The sequence below is a fragment of the Athene cunicularia genome (genome assembly GCF_003259725.1).
Source record: "Athene cunicularia isolate RWA chromosome 3 unlocalized genomic scaffold, athCun1 chr3_part1, whole genome shotgun sequence".
Classification (NCBI taxonomy): Eukaryota; Metazoa; Chordata; class Aves; order Strigiformes; family Strigidae; genus Athene; species Athene cunicularia.
In genome coordinates, this window is record NW_020799097.1 from 34,790,271 (window position 1) to 34,807,694 (window position 17,424).

Here is a 17,424-nt window from a genome sequence, read left to right on the forward strand (position 1 = left end):
CCCCCCCCCCCCCCCCCCAATAAATGACATGCTTCTTCTAGCATTTTTTTACTGTTGTGCATAGATTTCTGTTGTAGCAAAACTCTGGAATCAACTTCATATAACAACGATTTTCCTAGCACACAAACTAACATTCAGGTGATGGTTTCTTTTGAATTAAGAACTACGATTCCATAGCACTGAAAAGTAGAGGCTATATTGGCTGCTTAGCATTCCTGCTCTTTATATTCCTCTTGGATTTAGGTATGCACAGAGGTAGAAGTAAGCTTTAGCAATTCCATTGCAGTGCAAAAAGTGTTTGATAATACTAAAGCACTGATCTGCTGTGATAGAAGTTAAGACAATTTGCAGAAAATAGAATTGATTTCTTATAAGCTGTAAATTGTATCTCCCTGTAAAATACATGCTTTATCAGAATTGATGTATAAAAGTAGCATTCACCTATTAAAATGTGCTTTGTTTTTCTTCTCTTTATTTATGTAGGCATGGAAAAAAAGTATTATTTGTGTAGTACATATATATATATATATTTTTTTTTAAGATTCTGCTCTTCACATTTAGAAAAACTATTCTCGGTTGAATCTTAAGTGGAAGAAAATTCAAGATGCAGTTGCTAGGCTATTAGTCTTAACTAAAGATACATTGTTAGAAGTGATTGACGTTTTTAATTTTATTAAATTTTAGCTCAGAAATTAGCTTTGCTGATTAATAGACAATGGATAAAAAAGGAATTTACTTTTAATTATTACCTTTATGCTGAAACATGGAAATGTGAATACTGATTTTCTTTTGTAGAGATGGCTTAAATTCACATTCAGAATTTCTTAAACAGGGTATTTTTAACAGTGGTGGTGTAAATCACTAGAACAAGATCAGTAATAAACTTCTGCAAGAGGCAATTATTAAGGGAAATATTTTACTATTTAAAACTGATTATGATGATATATACATAACATAAAGATCGATCAGTTGATGAGTTAACATAGTGAGTGTTTGCTTTTATTCAAAACAAAGTCTCTCTCTGAAGTCGAAAATGTGTGGGACAGAGTGCAAAAATGCACGGGGGAAATATTTAACAAAAATACATATGAAGCTTTAAAAGATTTTATAAATATAACTATCTTCTCTAGATGTTTGGTCTGTTGATCTTAACAATTTATTTGAAAAGCAAAGCAGCCAGAGAGTAGTTCTAATGCTAGAGTTTGGTACATCAAGGCAGAAAGTTATGTTTGGTGGCAGCTTTGTAACAAGCAGTATTTATTGTCAGCATTTCTAATAACAAATTAGTAATTTCTAACAGTATTACACATCATTCTGCATTGACTGTCAAAAATCTTCAAGTGGTGCTTTGTATTTTTGTAAGTGAAAATGCTTCTTTGCACTGTGACCTTGTTTTATAAAGAAGTGGACTGAACTAGAACAGTTACTGATTAATGTTCCTGGTTGGTAAGAAATTTTGTATAGGAAGTTTTACCTCAAATACTGATTTAAAGCAGAATATGTTATTTTACTCATTTTGTTTTATCTAAACATACCTGATGCCATTGAGCAACCTATAGATACAATAGTTAATATGATCCTTTCCTTACCAGTGTAGCGATTAAATGAATGCCTGTTGTATGAGATGGGAGTACTTTTTAGGTTTGATAAGACTTCAGAAGACATATTCAGAGAGAATATCTCAGGTCTTTTGGGATTTGTTTTGGGTTTTTTGTGTTTTGTTTGTTTGGGGGTTTGGTTTTTCTTTTTTTTTTTTTTTTTTCTTTGCCAATTAATCAAGCAAATCATAATATAGCTTTCTTCATTTTTTTTGTTTTGTTTGTTTGCTTGGATTTGGTTTTGGGTTTTTTTTGTACAATAGCTCAACAGAACCCAACAACCCAGCTACCAGCCAGACAAAAAGAGATTGAAATAAACAGACAACAGCGTTACTTCCGCATTCCCTTCATCCGTCCTGCTGACCAGTACAAAGATCCCCAGAACAAGAAGAAGGGTTGGTGGTATGCGCATTTTGATGGGCCATGGATTGCTCGACAAATGGAACTTCACCCTGACAAGGCACCCATTCTCCTTGTAGCAGGTTGGTATTGAAAGCAAAATTCAAATATTGAAAAGATTCAGAGCCAATAACATCAGAAAAAGAGGCTGATGATGCAGGTTTGCCAAGTGGTATCCTCTTCTTTTTTTCATCAGCAGTTCTTGTCTGGGCAGAATTTGAGGATTTGGGACTGCTCTGGTGGTGGCCAAATGTTATGGAATATCACTTGGAGATGTAACTGGTCACATGTTTTATTTATACGTGTACTTTAATCTGGAAAATCATAGAGTGGAAATCCAAATGTAAATGGTTTTATTATTAAGTACCCTCAGATCATTTACTGAACTGGAGACAGTGTGAAGATAAAACATCACAATTTATCTGGGAAAGTTGTACTTATAATTTTATTGGTTTTTAGTTAACTTTGAAAAATAACATCAGTTTGTATCAAAACAATGTGTGCATATGATATATTGTCTTTCCATAGTATGGTGCTAATAGCAAACTGAAACTTTTACCATATGTATGCTGTGTAGTATGGGAGAATAACTTTTAAAAACTGTGGTTTTACATATTTAGTAATAGATACATAGAGATTTATCTGTCAGTGAAATGTATACTTGTTTTCTGGCAGATAATCGAAGGGAGAGAAAACACTGGAGAAATTTTTTTTACAGTTCTGTGGTTTGAATTTTTGTATGTAACTTGGGGACTGAGGGAAAGGCCATAACCAGTTTATTTAACTTCAGAATTGTAGTTTACTAACTAATTTTTCTGCTAATTATTTTGAATAGAATTCCTTATACCAACTGTTGCCCTTAGCATGAGTGTCAAAGCCCATAGGTAAAAACAGCATTGCTGTCATGAATACCACATTCAGTGGATCACCTATGAAAAATAAGATTAAAATATAGTGAGTAAGCTATACTTACTGTTCACTGGATTCCCTGTGTCGGTCCCATCTAGTAAACACTGTTTAGCATGGGAGGCTGACAGATTAAGAATACTAGTTACTTGATCAAAAGTCTCAGCTTCTTAGTTGCTTTGCTATCTTTAAACAAATGAAATAATAACAGAAATTCACTGTAAAACTGAAAGTATTTGTAAAACAGGTGCGACTGTGATCCTGTAATGGATTTCAGGAGATATATCAAGATGGTGATCCTTTGAGCTTCTTTCTTGTGTTCCTTTTTGCTCACTTTTTAAGCACAATATTGTCAGTTGTAGCATCTGATATGAGTTTCAACTGATTCAACTGATATGATATTCTGATATGGCTTTTTGTTCTGTGTGTAAGAAAATAAATAAATAAATACCTGTGCCTGAGGACTGATATCCCCATAAGCTCTGAAGTCTATTAACAAACTAGAGCTTGAGAGAGGAAATCCAGTTAACAAAAGGCCTAATCTTTGTTGATGGGACCTTTGAATGATGTAAAAGCTTTATAAAGATTTTCTTTTTTCCTTTACCACTTCAGGTAAGGATGATATGGATATGTGTGAGCTTAATCTTGAAGAGACTGGCTTAACTCGAAAGCGAGGTGCTGAAATTTTGCCGAGACAGTTTGAAGAAATTTGGGAGCGCTGTGGAGGTATCCAGTATCTTCAAAATGCAATTGAAAGCAGACAAGCTCGTCCTACATATGCTACAGCGATGCTGCAGAACCTATTGAAATAAATGGTCATTTTGCACAGTAGTATTTGAGATGAGAACCCTTGCCCATGATACAAAGGGAAGAGTTCCTCTGTGCAACAGAGGATGTAAACATTCTATGATCATATTAGAGATGTTTAATATAAAGTGAACAGATTTTATTAATCATGTGGCTTGTTAATTTGTACTTTATGATGTTTAATTTGTGTAGTGAACTTTACTAGGTATGAGGTCCTTGAAGAAACTCCAGTCAGTGTAGCTTGTTGCATTTTGTTTATATGTTGCATTTTCTTTAACAGTTTCTGTTGTAACTCTTAAGACTTTTAAGCAATCTGTACTTGGGTACATATTACAAAGAACTACACTGAAACTAACTTGTTATAAAATCCCCTCTTTAAGACACTGAATAGTTGTCTTCAACTTGTGGCCTAGTAAAGAGGATATGCTGTTTCTAATAACTGGAATTGTGAGGCCTTAGCTTTGACTTCTGTTCCAGAGAAGTTGGAGTATAATTTTATATAATCTGAGATATTTTATGTCCTGATTTGAAAACTGGTTAGTGTCTGTATGTACTTTTTCAGAGACTGATGGGAAATCCTCCTAAACATGGGACCCATAAATTCCTATTTAATGCATTCTCTGTCATGTTTTAAGAGGAATGGCTTTCTGTACATTCTGAGAAGAGCATTCATATATGTCAATATTGTGTAATATTGGAGGTACTCAAAGAATGTACCCCTCATTAAGTCTCATACCACTTCTCTCTTAGCTTCTTTTTCTGTTTTCTCTTTAAGTACAAATTTCCTTTAGACTTTTATTTTTCTGACCAAATTTTCAGTAGGAATTCTTGGAGAGTTTGTTTGTCCAGGTGGTGTAACTTCAGTATATTCAAAATTGTCCAAGACTTGTATTGGGAGGCATATAAGAGTATGGATAGCATAAGGGAACTATGTTCAGCTTTTTGGTGGCAGTATAGCGTAACGGTATAGGGAGGCCTGAGTCTCAGACATTCTGTTTATTTTAATTATAATGAGATGCACAAGGTCTGTACCTTTTGCTAGATGTTTAAAAATTTGGTCCAATAACATAATGCATCGTTTAAATACTATGTGCTGATGAAATAGCTACAATTTTTAGTATACTGGAACATCATAGTGATTTGGACACTGACCTTTATCTTCCTATCTTCTGTCAAATTTCATAGCTTGTAACAGTTCCCTTATTAAGCAGTTCATTTCAGAAGTTTCTGTGGGTGGGAGTTATTAATTTCATATGGTTTTAAAATTCATCTTGTTCACTTATGTAAACATTATTGTTTCACCATGCTGGCCATTATTTCAACAAGTTACACTTGATTATTTATTATCTCTCTGATAGAAATTTGAAATATAAGTAGCTTTATGTCCAATTACTTATTCAACCTGATTTAAAAATGAAGTTTTACTCTATTAATTAACAAAGTTTGCTTACACTATAAAATAATTCCCTCACTGTTTACCTCTTGGAAACTTTAGTTTTTAAATGCATAAATATAATTAATAACTTTCAAGATGTACAGTTCTGTAGCACAGAGAAAAAAGCTCCTGATGCATACATCCTTGCTGACCTTAGATTGTGCTTGCATGCTGCAGTCTGCCGCTTGTTATAAATGCCCTCCTCACTGTAATGCATGTGGAGATATTTGAGTAATACATTAACTCTGTCTGAATCTGCTGCACCAGGGAATCTCAGCTTCCACTGCATACACACTCTGCTTTTTGGTCATGTGATTGAAAACGAGAAAATATTTTCATTTTACCCAAATTCTTCACTAAGCAGTAATTTTTGTCTGGAAGATGAAAGGAAAAATGCATCAGGCTGCTGACTAGCAAGTTGTGTACAAACCTGTACAGTGTTGCATGTGTTTAGAGGTGCTGCTGATGAAATTTAGGTTACTGGTTTAATATGTTACTGATTTGGAACCAAAGTTTCAGAACTTCCAGTCTCCGGAAACAGCTCTGTAAGAAGCTGTGATTGTTCATGCGATACAAGGAGGAAAAGTCACTGAGCTGATAGGGCTGAGATGCCCTATCCTGTATTTATGACTATCTGGATTTAGCTTCTTGACTTAACACTTTCAGTCTCAGTATATATATAAAATATATATACACACAAAAATGGATCTTAAGAGGCTGAACATGGTAAGCAAAGAACTTCAGTACTTAAGTGTGTGTATATGTATATACACATATATATGCTTAAATATTTTAATATATATATGTGTAAACATACTTTGGGGAACTTAAATAAAATTAACTGAATTTTTCCATTCTGTTCCTTTGATTATGCCAGGATTTCCTTGACTGGCATAAGAAAGAAAATTTATTATTTGGAATGGACTGCATGGGAATTCTTAACTAAATGACTAAAAAATATGAGCTATCAGGAAAACAAAATTGACTTTGAAAAATATGAACCGGTGGCTGGATGTTCTCAACTAAGATGTTCCCTCCTCGTTGCATTGCCTCAGCAGTATGCCTGAGGCAGACAGAAAATGCATTCCAAAAATCACAGTAGAGGCTTTTTTTTTTTTTTTTTTTTTTTCTTTCCCCTGCACCAAAACCAGCACCTGCTTTTAGTTTTACTGATCTTTTTGTGCAACAAAGTTAATTTCATTAAATTCAGATTTATTTATTATTTTTGTTTTACATCAGGCAATATTCAGCTGCTTACCAATTGTTTCTGTAGTCCCATCTACTGTGTCAGATAATATACTGTTGGTTGATTTGGAGAGGAAATAAAAAAGCTTGGGAGGGGGTTGATCTGTAGGATTGTCGTATTACCTAATGCCCTTCTGATCTATGGTTATAGAGAAAAATTTAATTTGCTTTTTAAAGCAAAATGTTGGCTTGGTTCTGTGTGTTTGATTTAAAAAAAAAAAAAATTTATTCCTGCCTCTCAGTAAAGCTGTCCATTATAGTTGAGATCTTCTGCATGAAACACTCCACAAAACAAAGGAGAGGAAGAGAATTGCCATGCTAGGCTATATTCCTGAATAGGTGACCTAGGAATATGAATTTTCTAGAGAAAGCTACTTTGACGATCATAGGGTCATTAAATACTTGTCTGTCATCTGCTGACAAGATTGTTTTTCTTTACCTAGTTGAATCCTTTGTTTTTTTTTTCTCCAAAATCTTTAAATAAAGTATTTAAATGACCTAATACTGTACTGAAAATTAAAAAAAAATAAATACATTCCATGTTGAAATCTCAGTTGTATCTCTCTTACCATTTTGTCTTTAAAGTTTTAAAGCAGAATAAGTAAGGGTAAATTAAGTTATGAAAGGATAAAAAGATTTCTGTGCTGGGACTGCCTGCTGCTTTTCTTTCAGATGGTGCCTATGGTGCTTAAAGCTACTCTAGTAATGATTTTGTCTTTACTTTCTAAGTTAAGTGTTCCTCTAAAAGAACATTCTGCTATTAAAAATTTTTTATTTTTTTATGTCAAATACCTCATTTCTTAGTATTTGTTGAAATCAGTATATTTTTACTTTTACTATTTTTTTAACCTTTATTGCTATCACTTCAAACATATTTATCATTTGTTATGCTGTGTACTGTTTGCATTTTTTTCGTTTTAGATCATGACAATCAGTGATGAGTGAAACCACTTAAAAGGCTATCAGGTTTTTTTTTTTTACAGGAAAAGCTTTATGTTTGGGGTGGAGATGTGTTGCATTTGTTTGTTTGGGTTGTTTTGTTTTTTGTTTTTTGGGGGTTTTTTTATAAAGTGTTATCAAACTTTCCTGTCTTAAGGGCCAAATCAGAGTGGTATTTTTTAATTTAAGAAGATTGAAGTAATTCAGACTTTGATATCTAGGAAACATGATTTTGTTTCATTTTCCTTATGACTTTCATCTCCAGCCGTAGCCTTACATCGGTTTTAAGATAACATGATGTGTTTTAGTGTGAGATTAAGTACCAATTCTGTTCTCTGTGAAATTTTCAAGTAAATAGTTTTATTATATTTTATTGAAATACAAAAGGTTTACATCCAGCAAATATATTTGGTAATTAATAGTTGAGTGTTAAATACAATCATGAATAATCATTATTAAAATACACATTTTAAAATTACTTGATTTTTTAAAATCAGACTAGTGATAACTAGTATGAATTGAAATACACTAAACACATACAAAAATACATCTGTAATGGAAAAAAAGGAATGCTTTCAGCATTCTTAGCTTACATGAGCAATAGTGAAAAGCTAACATTTGTTGGCAGGGATGACTTCCAGTGCCCTGCGAGAAGTATTTTAAAAGTACAGTTTTATTCTGAAGTGTTACTGTGTAAAACCACATCTTAGGTTTCTTTTTTTTTTTTTTTTTTTTCCTCCTAGTTAAATAAGTAAAAATACTCTTTCAGCTGTAGAAACTCAACTTTGTATTCTTGGTGCATTGCCTTCATTTGTACACAATCACCAGCTTTGGTGGTTTTGCCAGCAAATCTGTGCAGTTAAGTGTTTGGAATTCGTAAACAGTTCTTTTGAGCATACCTAATAAGGTAAACTAAAGTTCGTTCTTTGCTATGGTAACTGTGTGGTACGAAGTAAAAAGAATTGTCACTAAAATCAGCTGCTATCCCAAATCCATGAAAGTTCCACATCTGAATGAGGAGCTGTCATCCAGTATAGTCACGAACTTTGTAGAAGCTCAGTTTGAGCTGTAAGTACGACTTCTGATACGCACCAAGCAGCAAATAGCGCCTGGATATTATACAACACTGGTGCGGCATATAAATACAGATCTACTCAAGAAAAAGATATTGAAGGTAAGGTAATGCTCATACTTGAATCAGGACTGTGGATCCATAGAGCATAGATTACTACGCCTATAAAATACTTAATGGCCACCCATTATCTGCTTAGATTTCTTCTGCAAAAACTAATAGTAACTTGTAAAAATTATTTATGTGTATACTGAGTTTAAAGTGCATACACTTATGTGCAACTCTGTAATCTACTTGCTACAGTGAGGATGCTTGTGAATATAAACTTAATGTTCTGAAAAGATAAAACTGCAGGTATTGCACCTCAGTGAAAAGATGGAAGTCTTAGGATAACCCGACAGTTTGTAACTGCCACCAGAAATTAAGCAATGAAGTGTATATGTACATAGAGATACACAATGTGTTTATTAGCAGAAAATAGGAATCTGATGTTCATAGAAACCATTAAAAAAATCCCAACTTCTGTGTGATTTGCAATGTAAGCGTTGCAGGGAGAGAATGACAAAGTTCCTAAATGCTTTTAATGTGGCCTTTGGTCAATGACAGCTCTTATTTCTGTGTTTGCCACTTACATAGGGTAGGTAAGAAAGGTCAATAAAATGTATAGAAATGTGGTAAAGTTTTATCGACATTTTTACCAGAATATTTGTGATCTACACTATTGAAAAAAGTCACTTCTCAGCAAAATCTTTCTAGTACTCGGCTCTTAAAATATAGTTAAGATGTGTAAGTACTGGAAGCTTAATGCATGCATCTTAACACTGGCGACTTTTTCCTAGTCAAATTTTAGACATGGTCAAATAGTTGGTCAACTCGGTCATGTTGTTTTTCTTTAATAAAACATGTTTTAAGTGTGTGCTGATTTTAGAGCCAAAATGTTATATCTTTAGGAATCCTTGAATTTTTTTCATATGCTTAATCAACCTGAAGTCCATTCTTGAATAATGCAGACCACCTTTTTTGAATACCTGAAAGAGAAACTCTCATAAGACACTTGAAAAACACTTTAAAATTTGAAAATATACTATTTATTTATTGTTAATAGGCAAGGTCTCACTAAAATCTGTTTAAGATAATCTCCAGTTCATTGTAAGGAGAAGTGAGTTAACCCTGAAGTTATTTTTTACATACTAAGTCATTTAACTCAGAGTAAAATTATTTTTCCTCCCTGATATAACAACGGTGCCCTTCTATATGAAATAACAAACAAATACCACCTATTTCATTGTAATCTAAAGAACATATTTTTGACTGTAAAACAATTAGAATGCAACATGCTACAAAAGAAGCTCTATCTGAAGTATCTACAAGATTCAGTTACAGCAGATCTGGGATAAAATTATCTTTGGGACATCCAGCTTCTATGCATAGTTTTAAGTGTAAGAGGGCAGTTGTGCCGTGAAAACTTGTGAATTTGTAAAACTTGATGCCTGCTGTTCTCAAACTAAGAGCACAGCTCTTCCATCTCTGTATGGTATTTTAGGTCTTCTTTCCCCTGTGATTCTGATAATGAAACACTAAATCTCTGATACTGGCAGGGGAGATCTAACAGGCCAACTTGTATTGTTGTGTTGTTTTAATCCAAAATAGTGTTTGCTTGATGATCCAAGTGACTGACATGAGGATGAAACAAATGGCAGTCTGTTTTCGCCTCAAATTTAATTTCAGTTGTCCTTGATGGCTGAGAGTTGGTTTGTCAGAGTATTGTGCTAGTGTCAGTTACTGGTTTTGATGAGCAAAGAATGATATAACATATTTCTTAGGGAGAATCTGTAATGACTTTTAGGCTTCATCTGAACTGCATCAAATGAAGTGGACTTTGTCCATGCTGAGTAGGTTCAGCATTATGAAACAAGTTATTCTACCATCCTCTTATCTAGTGCTTCATTTCCAATGCTTCTGGGCTATTCTGTGTCAAATATTTCTGGATCCTCTAAGGTTTTATCTAAGTTTGTTAAAACTGATTTTCTGTAGTATCTGTTGCAGCACAATTCTTATGCAAGCTTAGAAAACTTTGTGAAAACTCCTTAGATGAGATCCTTTTTCTTTTAAAGGGTTAGATCCATTACTGAATTTTGCCAGATACCATCTTGAAAAAGAAGCCTACTCACCCATGCCATGGACAAGCACAAATAAATGAGTTTATAGAATCACATGCATTAGATCAGCTAAAAAATAAAAAGGCTTTATGGATAGCTTGATGGAAGACCCTTACAACTGAAAAGCAATGCTTTTATTTTCAGAATTTTTTTCACTGACCAGAGAACATCTAGCACACTCACTAATATGGACAACAGATATTACAAGAGAACGGTTGCATTTTGAAATGAGGTCTTCATCTTTCATCTCAAAGGAGCAAAGAGCACATGTGTAGGTGAGGTAGGCAGCAGAGAGCCAGATCAGCAGGATCATTATTGGAGAACTTTGAGTTAGAGTTAGACTAACTATAGTTAAACTCAGCCGTAGTAGGCCAACTGGATGTGGACTTGTTGGCCTTGTGGCTCAGTTTGAATGAGCTGATCCATCTGAATGTGTAAATTCCAGTTCACTCACACATTTTGCTTTGGCCCCCAAAAAAGATGATTCTCATAGTCATTTTATTCCTCATGTTATACTATTTGTGGAGCAAGACACACCAAGTTCCCAGAGACCTAACTATGTCGAGGTAGCTGTGGTTTTCAGCTGCTTGCAAGAACTTGTGTTTTCTACTGAGCTCAGAGAGAAGGAAGAGCAAGTTTACCTGGATGTGAAACCTGTTTGTTAGTTCCTGGATGACTAATTGGGTAGAAACCCAACCAAACAAAACCCCTCTGATAACCAAGTTTTGCAGTAGTTTTCCATGTAGTGACCCTCTAACTATACTGCAGACATCTTTTATGCTTAGGAAGGAATTGAAGGTTGTTTTAACTTCTACTAGAATTTTATGCTTATTTTCATATACGCCTTTATAAATACAGAGCTGTACTTAACTGTTAGATAATATGTCCTACAAAGCTGTCACTGCTGTTATTACCATTGCAAAACAGAATTTAAAGACTGGAATTTTCAATTTGGCCTAAGAGTTCTAGATATCCACCTCCTCCTGAAAATTCAAGTGCCATATTCTGTTTTAAAAATCCTTGCCCTAAAGGAGTTTTCTAGATGATGATATGGAAGTGACACTTTTAGTTTCAGCTATCATACATAAATTTTTCTTCATCTATTATTTTCAGATAGTTGAAAATGTGTTCAACATAAGGGGTCTGAGGTAAACACTCAGTTTAAATGTAAGTAATGGTGAAAAATGACCAAAAACACGTGGTAGGTTTTTTTTGGTCTTGTGTTTTTTTTTTTTTTTTAAATTTCTATTTTGTGGTTGCCTCACTTTTCACTAAATTAATTTGCTTAACTAGGTCTTGAGAGCAGCTCTGTCAGTATACTTTTGACAATTCAAATAGAGTCTCGATGACACAGGCCTGGTTTTCTCCCACAGATGTCCCATTTTATTCCTTTAATAAAATAAATTTAATGCTTTTGTCAGTAGCAATTTTAAGTAGTTCAGCTGATGTGAAAGCTTACTGGTCTACAATTACCCACAGACACATTTTTTTAAGATGAGTTTAAAGTACTAATTGCAACGGCTGTGCTTTTTTTTTTTTTTTTTTTTTCTTGTCAGTCTCTATCCCTTCATTCAGTCCCCTCTATCACCAGTGGCTGAGTCTGTAACTGTGACCAGGGCTACTTGAAGAGACCAGACCTGGGTATGATGAAGATCAGTGAAAAGAAATCTTTCTATATTGTTTCATTACTCGTTCCTTCATTTACATAACAATGTACTAGCTCAAGCCAAAGATTCATGTGGCCTGGTATCCTGTCTCCTGTAGTATAGAGCTGGTGCCACGACAGACTTGTACTGAGATTCCCCTCACTAATAATGGGTACTAACAGCTACAGTAAAACCTTTTTGTTCCTAATTGGGCTGTGATTCAGAAAAATGAAAATGGCAAAGTAAAAGCTTTTTGTCTACCTTTCGAGAGAGCATACTCAGATACATCAGAAGTAAGAGACAGTCTGGCAATTTTAGAAAATTTTTTGACTCTGCTTTTCTCCTTTCTGTCTTTTCTCCCCCCACCAAAGATACAAGACATTTCAAGTTGCAAAACTTTAAATAATGTTTGAGATATGAGCAGTATTCTGCTCAAATTAGAATTCCTACTTGTTCAAACTCTGTGTAGCTTAAACAGGCACAAGTTATTTTTAAACGATCTGTTACTGCTATTTAAAACCTCCCCTTTGGTTTGCATTTTGTGTTGCTTTGTCATTTTAGATAATCTTTCTTCCTTCATGCCACATTTGCAAATGGGTATACAGAATGGAACTTTGTCACATAAAAGCACTTAAGAAAGGATTAAAACCCCAAGGTTTTCTTTGTATGGAATTAGTACAAAGAAGCTTCCTGGTAACATTGACAAACAGGGAAACTCAACAGATTTTTTAAAGCTCATGAAAATAGTCACAAACCTTGATTTTCTGGCTGATGCTGGAAATGAAGAATTTCAGAGACTAACTTGTCAGTCTTGGTTTTGTAAGCTCATCTGGTGACCTACAACAGTTAAAAAAAAAAAAAAATCAAAATACTGTATTAATTATTCCACTAAATCACAAAAAGCACTTGGATAGGATGGACCACCAAAGCCATGCAAGAGAGCTGTAAGGACAACAGTTCTATAGTCCTGTTATGAAAGCTACACAGCAGTAAATGTGAAAAGCAAATAAACGAATTAGTATTTTTAGTTCTGCAATTGCCAAGCAAGAGTTTAGAATCAAATTTGATTTAGTTGTAAATACATGAAGATGGATGTGTTACTTGAGGTGGGGCTGTTTGTTGAGGGGTAAGAAAAGGATTTCCATGCATTTTACCTCCATGCTGAATTGTGTTTTCAAGTTCGTGTAATGTTTCGTGATCAGCGATCTCTGAGGAACTGACACAAGCACTTACACTACAAGCCGTATAACAAAAGCCAGTTATGGGTTCGTCATGTTCAAAAGCAGGATTAATCCTTACAGCATTTTCTGAATTGCAGCTGTTGAGAGTAGGACTTCTACAATGTAGAACATTTTTGTTTTGGTAAGATTTTAAATTGAAAAAAAAAAAAAGGAATATTTTGTAATGTGAAGAAAAAGATCATGAACAGCTTACTGCAAAATAGAGTTTCTTTTGCTTTTTCTTCTTAACTTAATAATTAAAATGATGAAAAGAAAAACGAGGCTTAGTAAGCCAAGAATGAGAGGTTTAAAAATGAAGGGTTGTATGGGTTCTGGAGAAAATTTTGCACAGCGCTGTCCTTGGTAAAGCTCGTGTCTACGTACAGGGCATCTAAAACAGGGAGAGGAAGAAAAAAATGTACAGAACTCGAAGGCAGAAAATATGGAGTACCTCAAATGAAAACAAAGGAATATCTGTAATTAAATATAAGCCCAGTATTCCCAAAGCAATTAATTGTTATGTGTCTGTATGAAATAATGTGCTTGATAATAGATCATGAGAGTGTTAAAAAACACTGATACATTCTTTGCCAACCTACAAATTATAAGGAAATTAGGCATTTGGAGCATCTCTCATAAATTTCTAGCCCCACAGGTGAAGTTGAAGTAACATTTGTGGTTTAGAACCTTAGAAGTTGAGGTGTGTTTTGGAGTAATGTCTAAACACGTCTTTGAAGCCTACATCCTGTTTATCAGTGATTTTAATCGAAGTAGAAAGTCTGATGTAAAAGTTCTACTACAAATAGCTCCCTTTAAAGCAAGGGAGAAGATTGCCATATTTTATATGAGAACACAGGCGTTCCAGTTAGTGGAAAAATTAACGTGGTCAATTCTGAGTAAATTCACAAGCAAAACAAGTGCTTGACTAAAGGAAGTAATAGGCCATAATTTTCTCTCTGCAGACTGTTCAAGTTTCCACAAGCTGTCAGTCTGAGACTGGCAGTAAACTTGTGTGTTTGTAACTTGCTGTAATTCACAAGATGTTTGATTTATTATTTTTAATATTTTATCATTTTAAGTGATGGTTTAGTTACTATTGTACATCAAGTCAGGGCTTTTCTGGAGTGGAAATGTGTTTTTTTCCTTAGTGCATTGGTCATGGAGGAGTAGGCTATGCCCGTTGCTCCTTCACTACAGTTTTGAAAAGGACCTCTTTAGCTCACAGGCTGATTTCTAGTACAAAATACTGTGACTGAAAGTCAGGAATTTAGCAGAAACTGGGGTGAAATCAATATAATAATTATTATTTCTGTGACACTCACAGCAGAAAATGAGTGACAGTTACGTTGTTAGTGACATTATCATATGAATGATTTGCTCAGTAGTCTTATTTTTTTGACATTAATCCTAAATACACTAAAAGACATATCTTTAACCTTTTAAAGTCAATATTAAGAGAGAACAGACAAGTACAAACATTGTAACTTGGTTTTTGCTCATACACGTGGCTGGTCAACTACTGTATGCCAGTCTAATATACAATTTCACATAATGCTCTGGATCGTCTAGTCTATGAGATGAAACTTGATACTTTAAAAAGACTTAAAGCGTTCAAGTACTGTGGTAGTTCTCAATATTGGCTTAACATCATTTCATGTAAAAATCCTTATGGAATGTGTTTGCAGTTAGGAGGAGCTGCTGATCTTCAAGTCTCTCCCATAAAGACCCGAAAGCAGCCTCAACCTTCATGTGCTTTCTTGGGTGGTCTGGAATCAGAGTAGTTTATAAGAATATAGATTTCCTTTTTAATGCATCTTAGAAAGCAGTATTTTAAGAAATTATGTTTATGTAATCCATAGCAAAACCAGGAATGTGTTATTTCATTTTTCCAAGATGTACTTGGAAATCTGAAAAGAATGCAGCTTTGTCATCCCTGCTAATGATGCTGAATTTCTAATACGTTTCTAAAGGATCTCTAAAAAATAACTAGATTGTGTGTCCTAACAGGCAGAAATAGATTTATCCATAGTGTGACTTTTTATACTGAAGCAGGATTTTGTACCTTAAAGTGTCTGAATGTTGAGGTCTTGGCTTATTAGCATAGTTTATGCTGTTGAAAAGTAGATACTCAGCCCTGCTTGTTCATGCAATAGACATATCAGGGATCCGTCACAGAATTCATGTTAAGCACCATTTATTTACCTGCAGACAGCTCCTCTTCCTGGAACTAACTCACATTTCCCACCATTGATGCAGAGATGTGGTTCCAACTCACACAGGCTCTGACAGGGTAATCCATCTTGGCTTGCGTAACCAGCTTTACAAAGGCAGTCAGCCTCTTTTGTCCACTTGTTCATTACACATTCGGAAAACTCGTCACATGCCATGAATTTGCATGGGTCTGCCTGATCAGCTGTAAGGGATGGGTAAATCATTAATTGATGCATTACCCGAAAGTAACTTGGCAGGCTTTGTGGCAGCTAGAGAAAACAATTCACATTCACTGGCCTGCTACTTGGGCATGTTAATAGGAGGATGTAGTCTGGCATAAAATGACACACATCCTTCCTTCTGTAGATGACACAGCGAGCATGCAAGCTTCCATTTACTTCTACATTTGTTTACCCCATCACTATTAAGCTGTGATTTTATTTTCATCTCACTGACAAGGATTTTCACATTTGGATATTTTTATCCCTTTTTTACTGTAATAAACTGCTAGTTTTATACTCATGGATACTATGCTACAGCCTTGCATATGTGTAAGAAGTAGTTTTGGCTGTAATGACCTTAAACACATAATTTAGAAGATGACGAGGTGAGGGTATTATATTATTGAATATTGCACAATACTCTGAGGAATGCAACCTAGAAATACTGGCACCATCTAGAGAAAACATGTGCTTGCAGGTCTTTTTTCTTAAAATTATGTGTTAGCATTGGGAAAACTTGCTGGATTTTTTGTTTTGTTTTTTAAATATTAGTAAGGGATGCCTCTGTGAGATAAAGGGGGTAAGAGAGCCTGGTGGTGTTCATAGGAAGTCTCAAATCAGAGACAGCTTGAAGTCCTAACTTCAGCTGTCACACAAGTTTAAATCTCCTTGCCCATTCTCTACTTCTTACTAGAAACAAAAAAATGTCCCAGAAGGAATAATTTTAACCCAGTGCTCAGCCCAGATGAGGAGGGGGGTGTGCATCCACCAATTTTGTCTTATTGGAGGCAGTTTCCTGCGTACTGTGGGGTAAAGCCCTTAGAAAGGCAAAAGATGAAAAGCAGACCAGGGAATACAAATTCTGTTCTTGCCAGCAAACGGTTTCAATAAGATGTGTGAATCCAGGGGAAAAAAAAAAAAAAAAGTACAAAACCGAAAAAAAGAGAGCGTGGAGAAGGAAATGAGAGCAGATACACAGATATGAACTGGGCTATGTGACCCTTTGAAGTTATGTGGGTTTAAAATTTATTAAGAAGAAAAATCTGTAGTTTAGAAAGGGGATTCATTCTGGATATTGCAGCTAGTACCTGTAGGTACTAAATGGTCTTGAGAATATTTTTCAGGAGCCACTTTGTGCTCCATACTAGATGCTCAGTAATACTAATTCCAATGAAAAAATGAGCATTGCATTCTTTATAGTGGTACTGGAAATCTCAGACGCACACTAGGATAAGCTTAACTGGTACAAATTAATCCAGCAGAGCTCTTCACTTTTAACTCCTCTATAATTCTATGGCTAGTTGCTTGCTTTTTTTTTTTTTTTTTAAATAATTTTAGACTAGTAAATTTTAGCATGCACAATTTCCCTTTGCTATATACAATGTACATGTTGATTTGGGATCTACTTTGTTCCTGAACTGTAAATGTATTCACATGTAAACTCTAACAACTGGGCATCAAAGTAATACAATAAATTACAAAGTAACTTTATTGTTAGGCAAACCCTTGATTATATGTATATAAAAAAAAATCAAAACAAACAAACCCCAACACAACAAAAAACCC

The 17,424-nt window shown here is 34.6% G+C and overlaps 2 protein-coding genes across 6 annotated transcripts in view; one reads left to right on the forward strand and one right to left on the reverse strand.

Moving 5' to 3' along the window:
* The window catches only part of MYO6 (myosin VI), an 81,203-nt gene extending 76,275 nt beyond the window's left edge, over positions 1-4,928 (forward strand). For all 4 annotated transcript variants that reach the window (XM_026845203.1, XM_026845206.1, XM_026845204.1 and 1 more), the window contains 2 exons: positions 1,862-2,080; positions 3,516-4,928. In XM_026845203.1, coding sequence (XP_026701004.1) covers positions 1,862-2,080; positions 3,516-3,715 — 419 coding nt within the window. In that variant the 3' untranslated portion in view covers positions 3,716-4,928. The remainder of the gene's footprint in view (positions 1-1,861; positions 2,081-3,515) is intronic.
* Positions 4,929-7,819: 2,891 nt separating this feature from the next.
* Positions 7,820-17,424, reverse strand: part of IMPG1 (interphotoreceptor matrix proteoglycan 1) — a 63,240-nt gene continuing 53,635 nt past the window's right edge. Inside the window, exons 15-19 of one of the 2 annotated variants that reach the window (XM_026845208.1) lie at positions 15,629-15,839; positions 13,641-13,817; positions 13,361-13,542; positions 12,962-13,043; positions 7,820-9,429 (exon numbers count right to left, since the gene is read on the reverse strand). In XM_026845208.1, coding sequence (XP_026701009.1) covers positions 13,012-13,043; positions 13,361-13,542; positions 13,641-13,817; positions 15,629-15,839 — 602 coding nt within the window. In that variant the 3' untranslated portion in view covers positions 7,820-9,429; positions 12,962-13,011. The remainder of the gene's footprint in view (positions 9,430-12,961; positions 13,044-13,360; positions 13,543-13,640; positions 13,818-15,628; positions 15,840-17,424) is intronic. The other variant, XM_026845209.1, reaches the window with a different exon arrangement.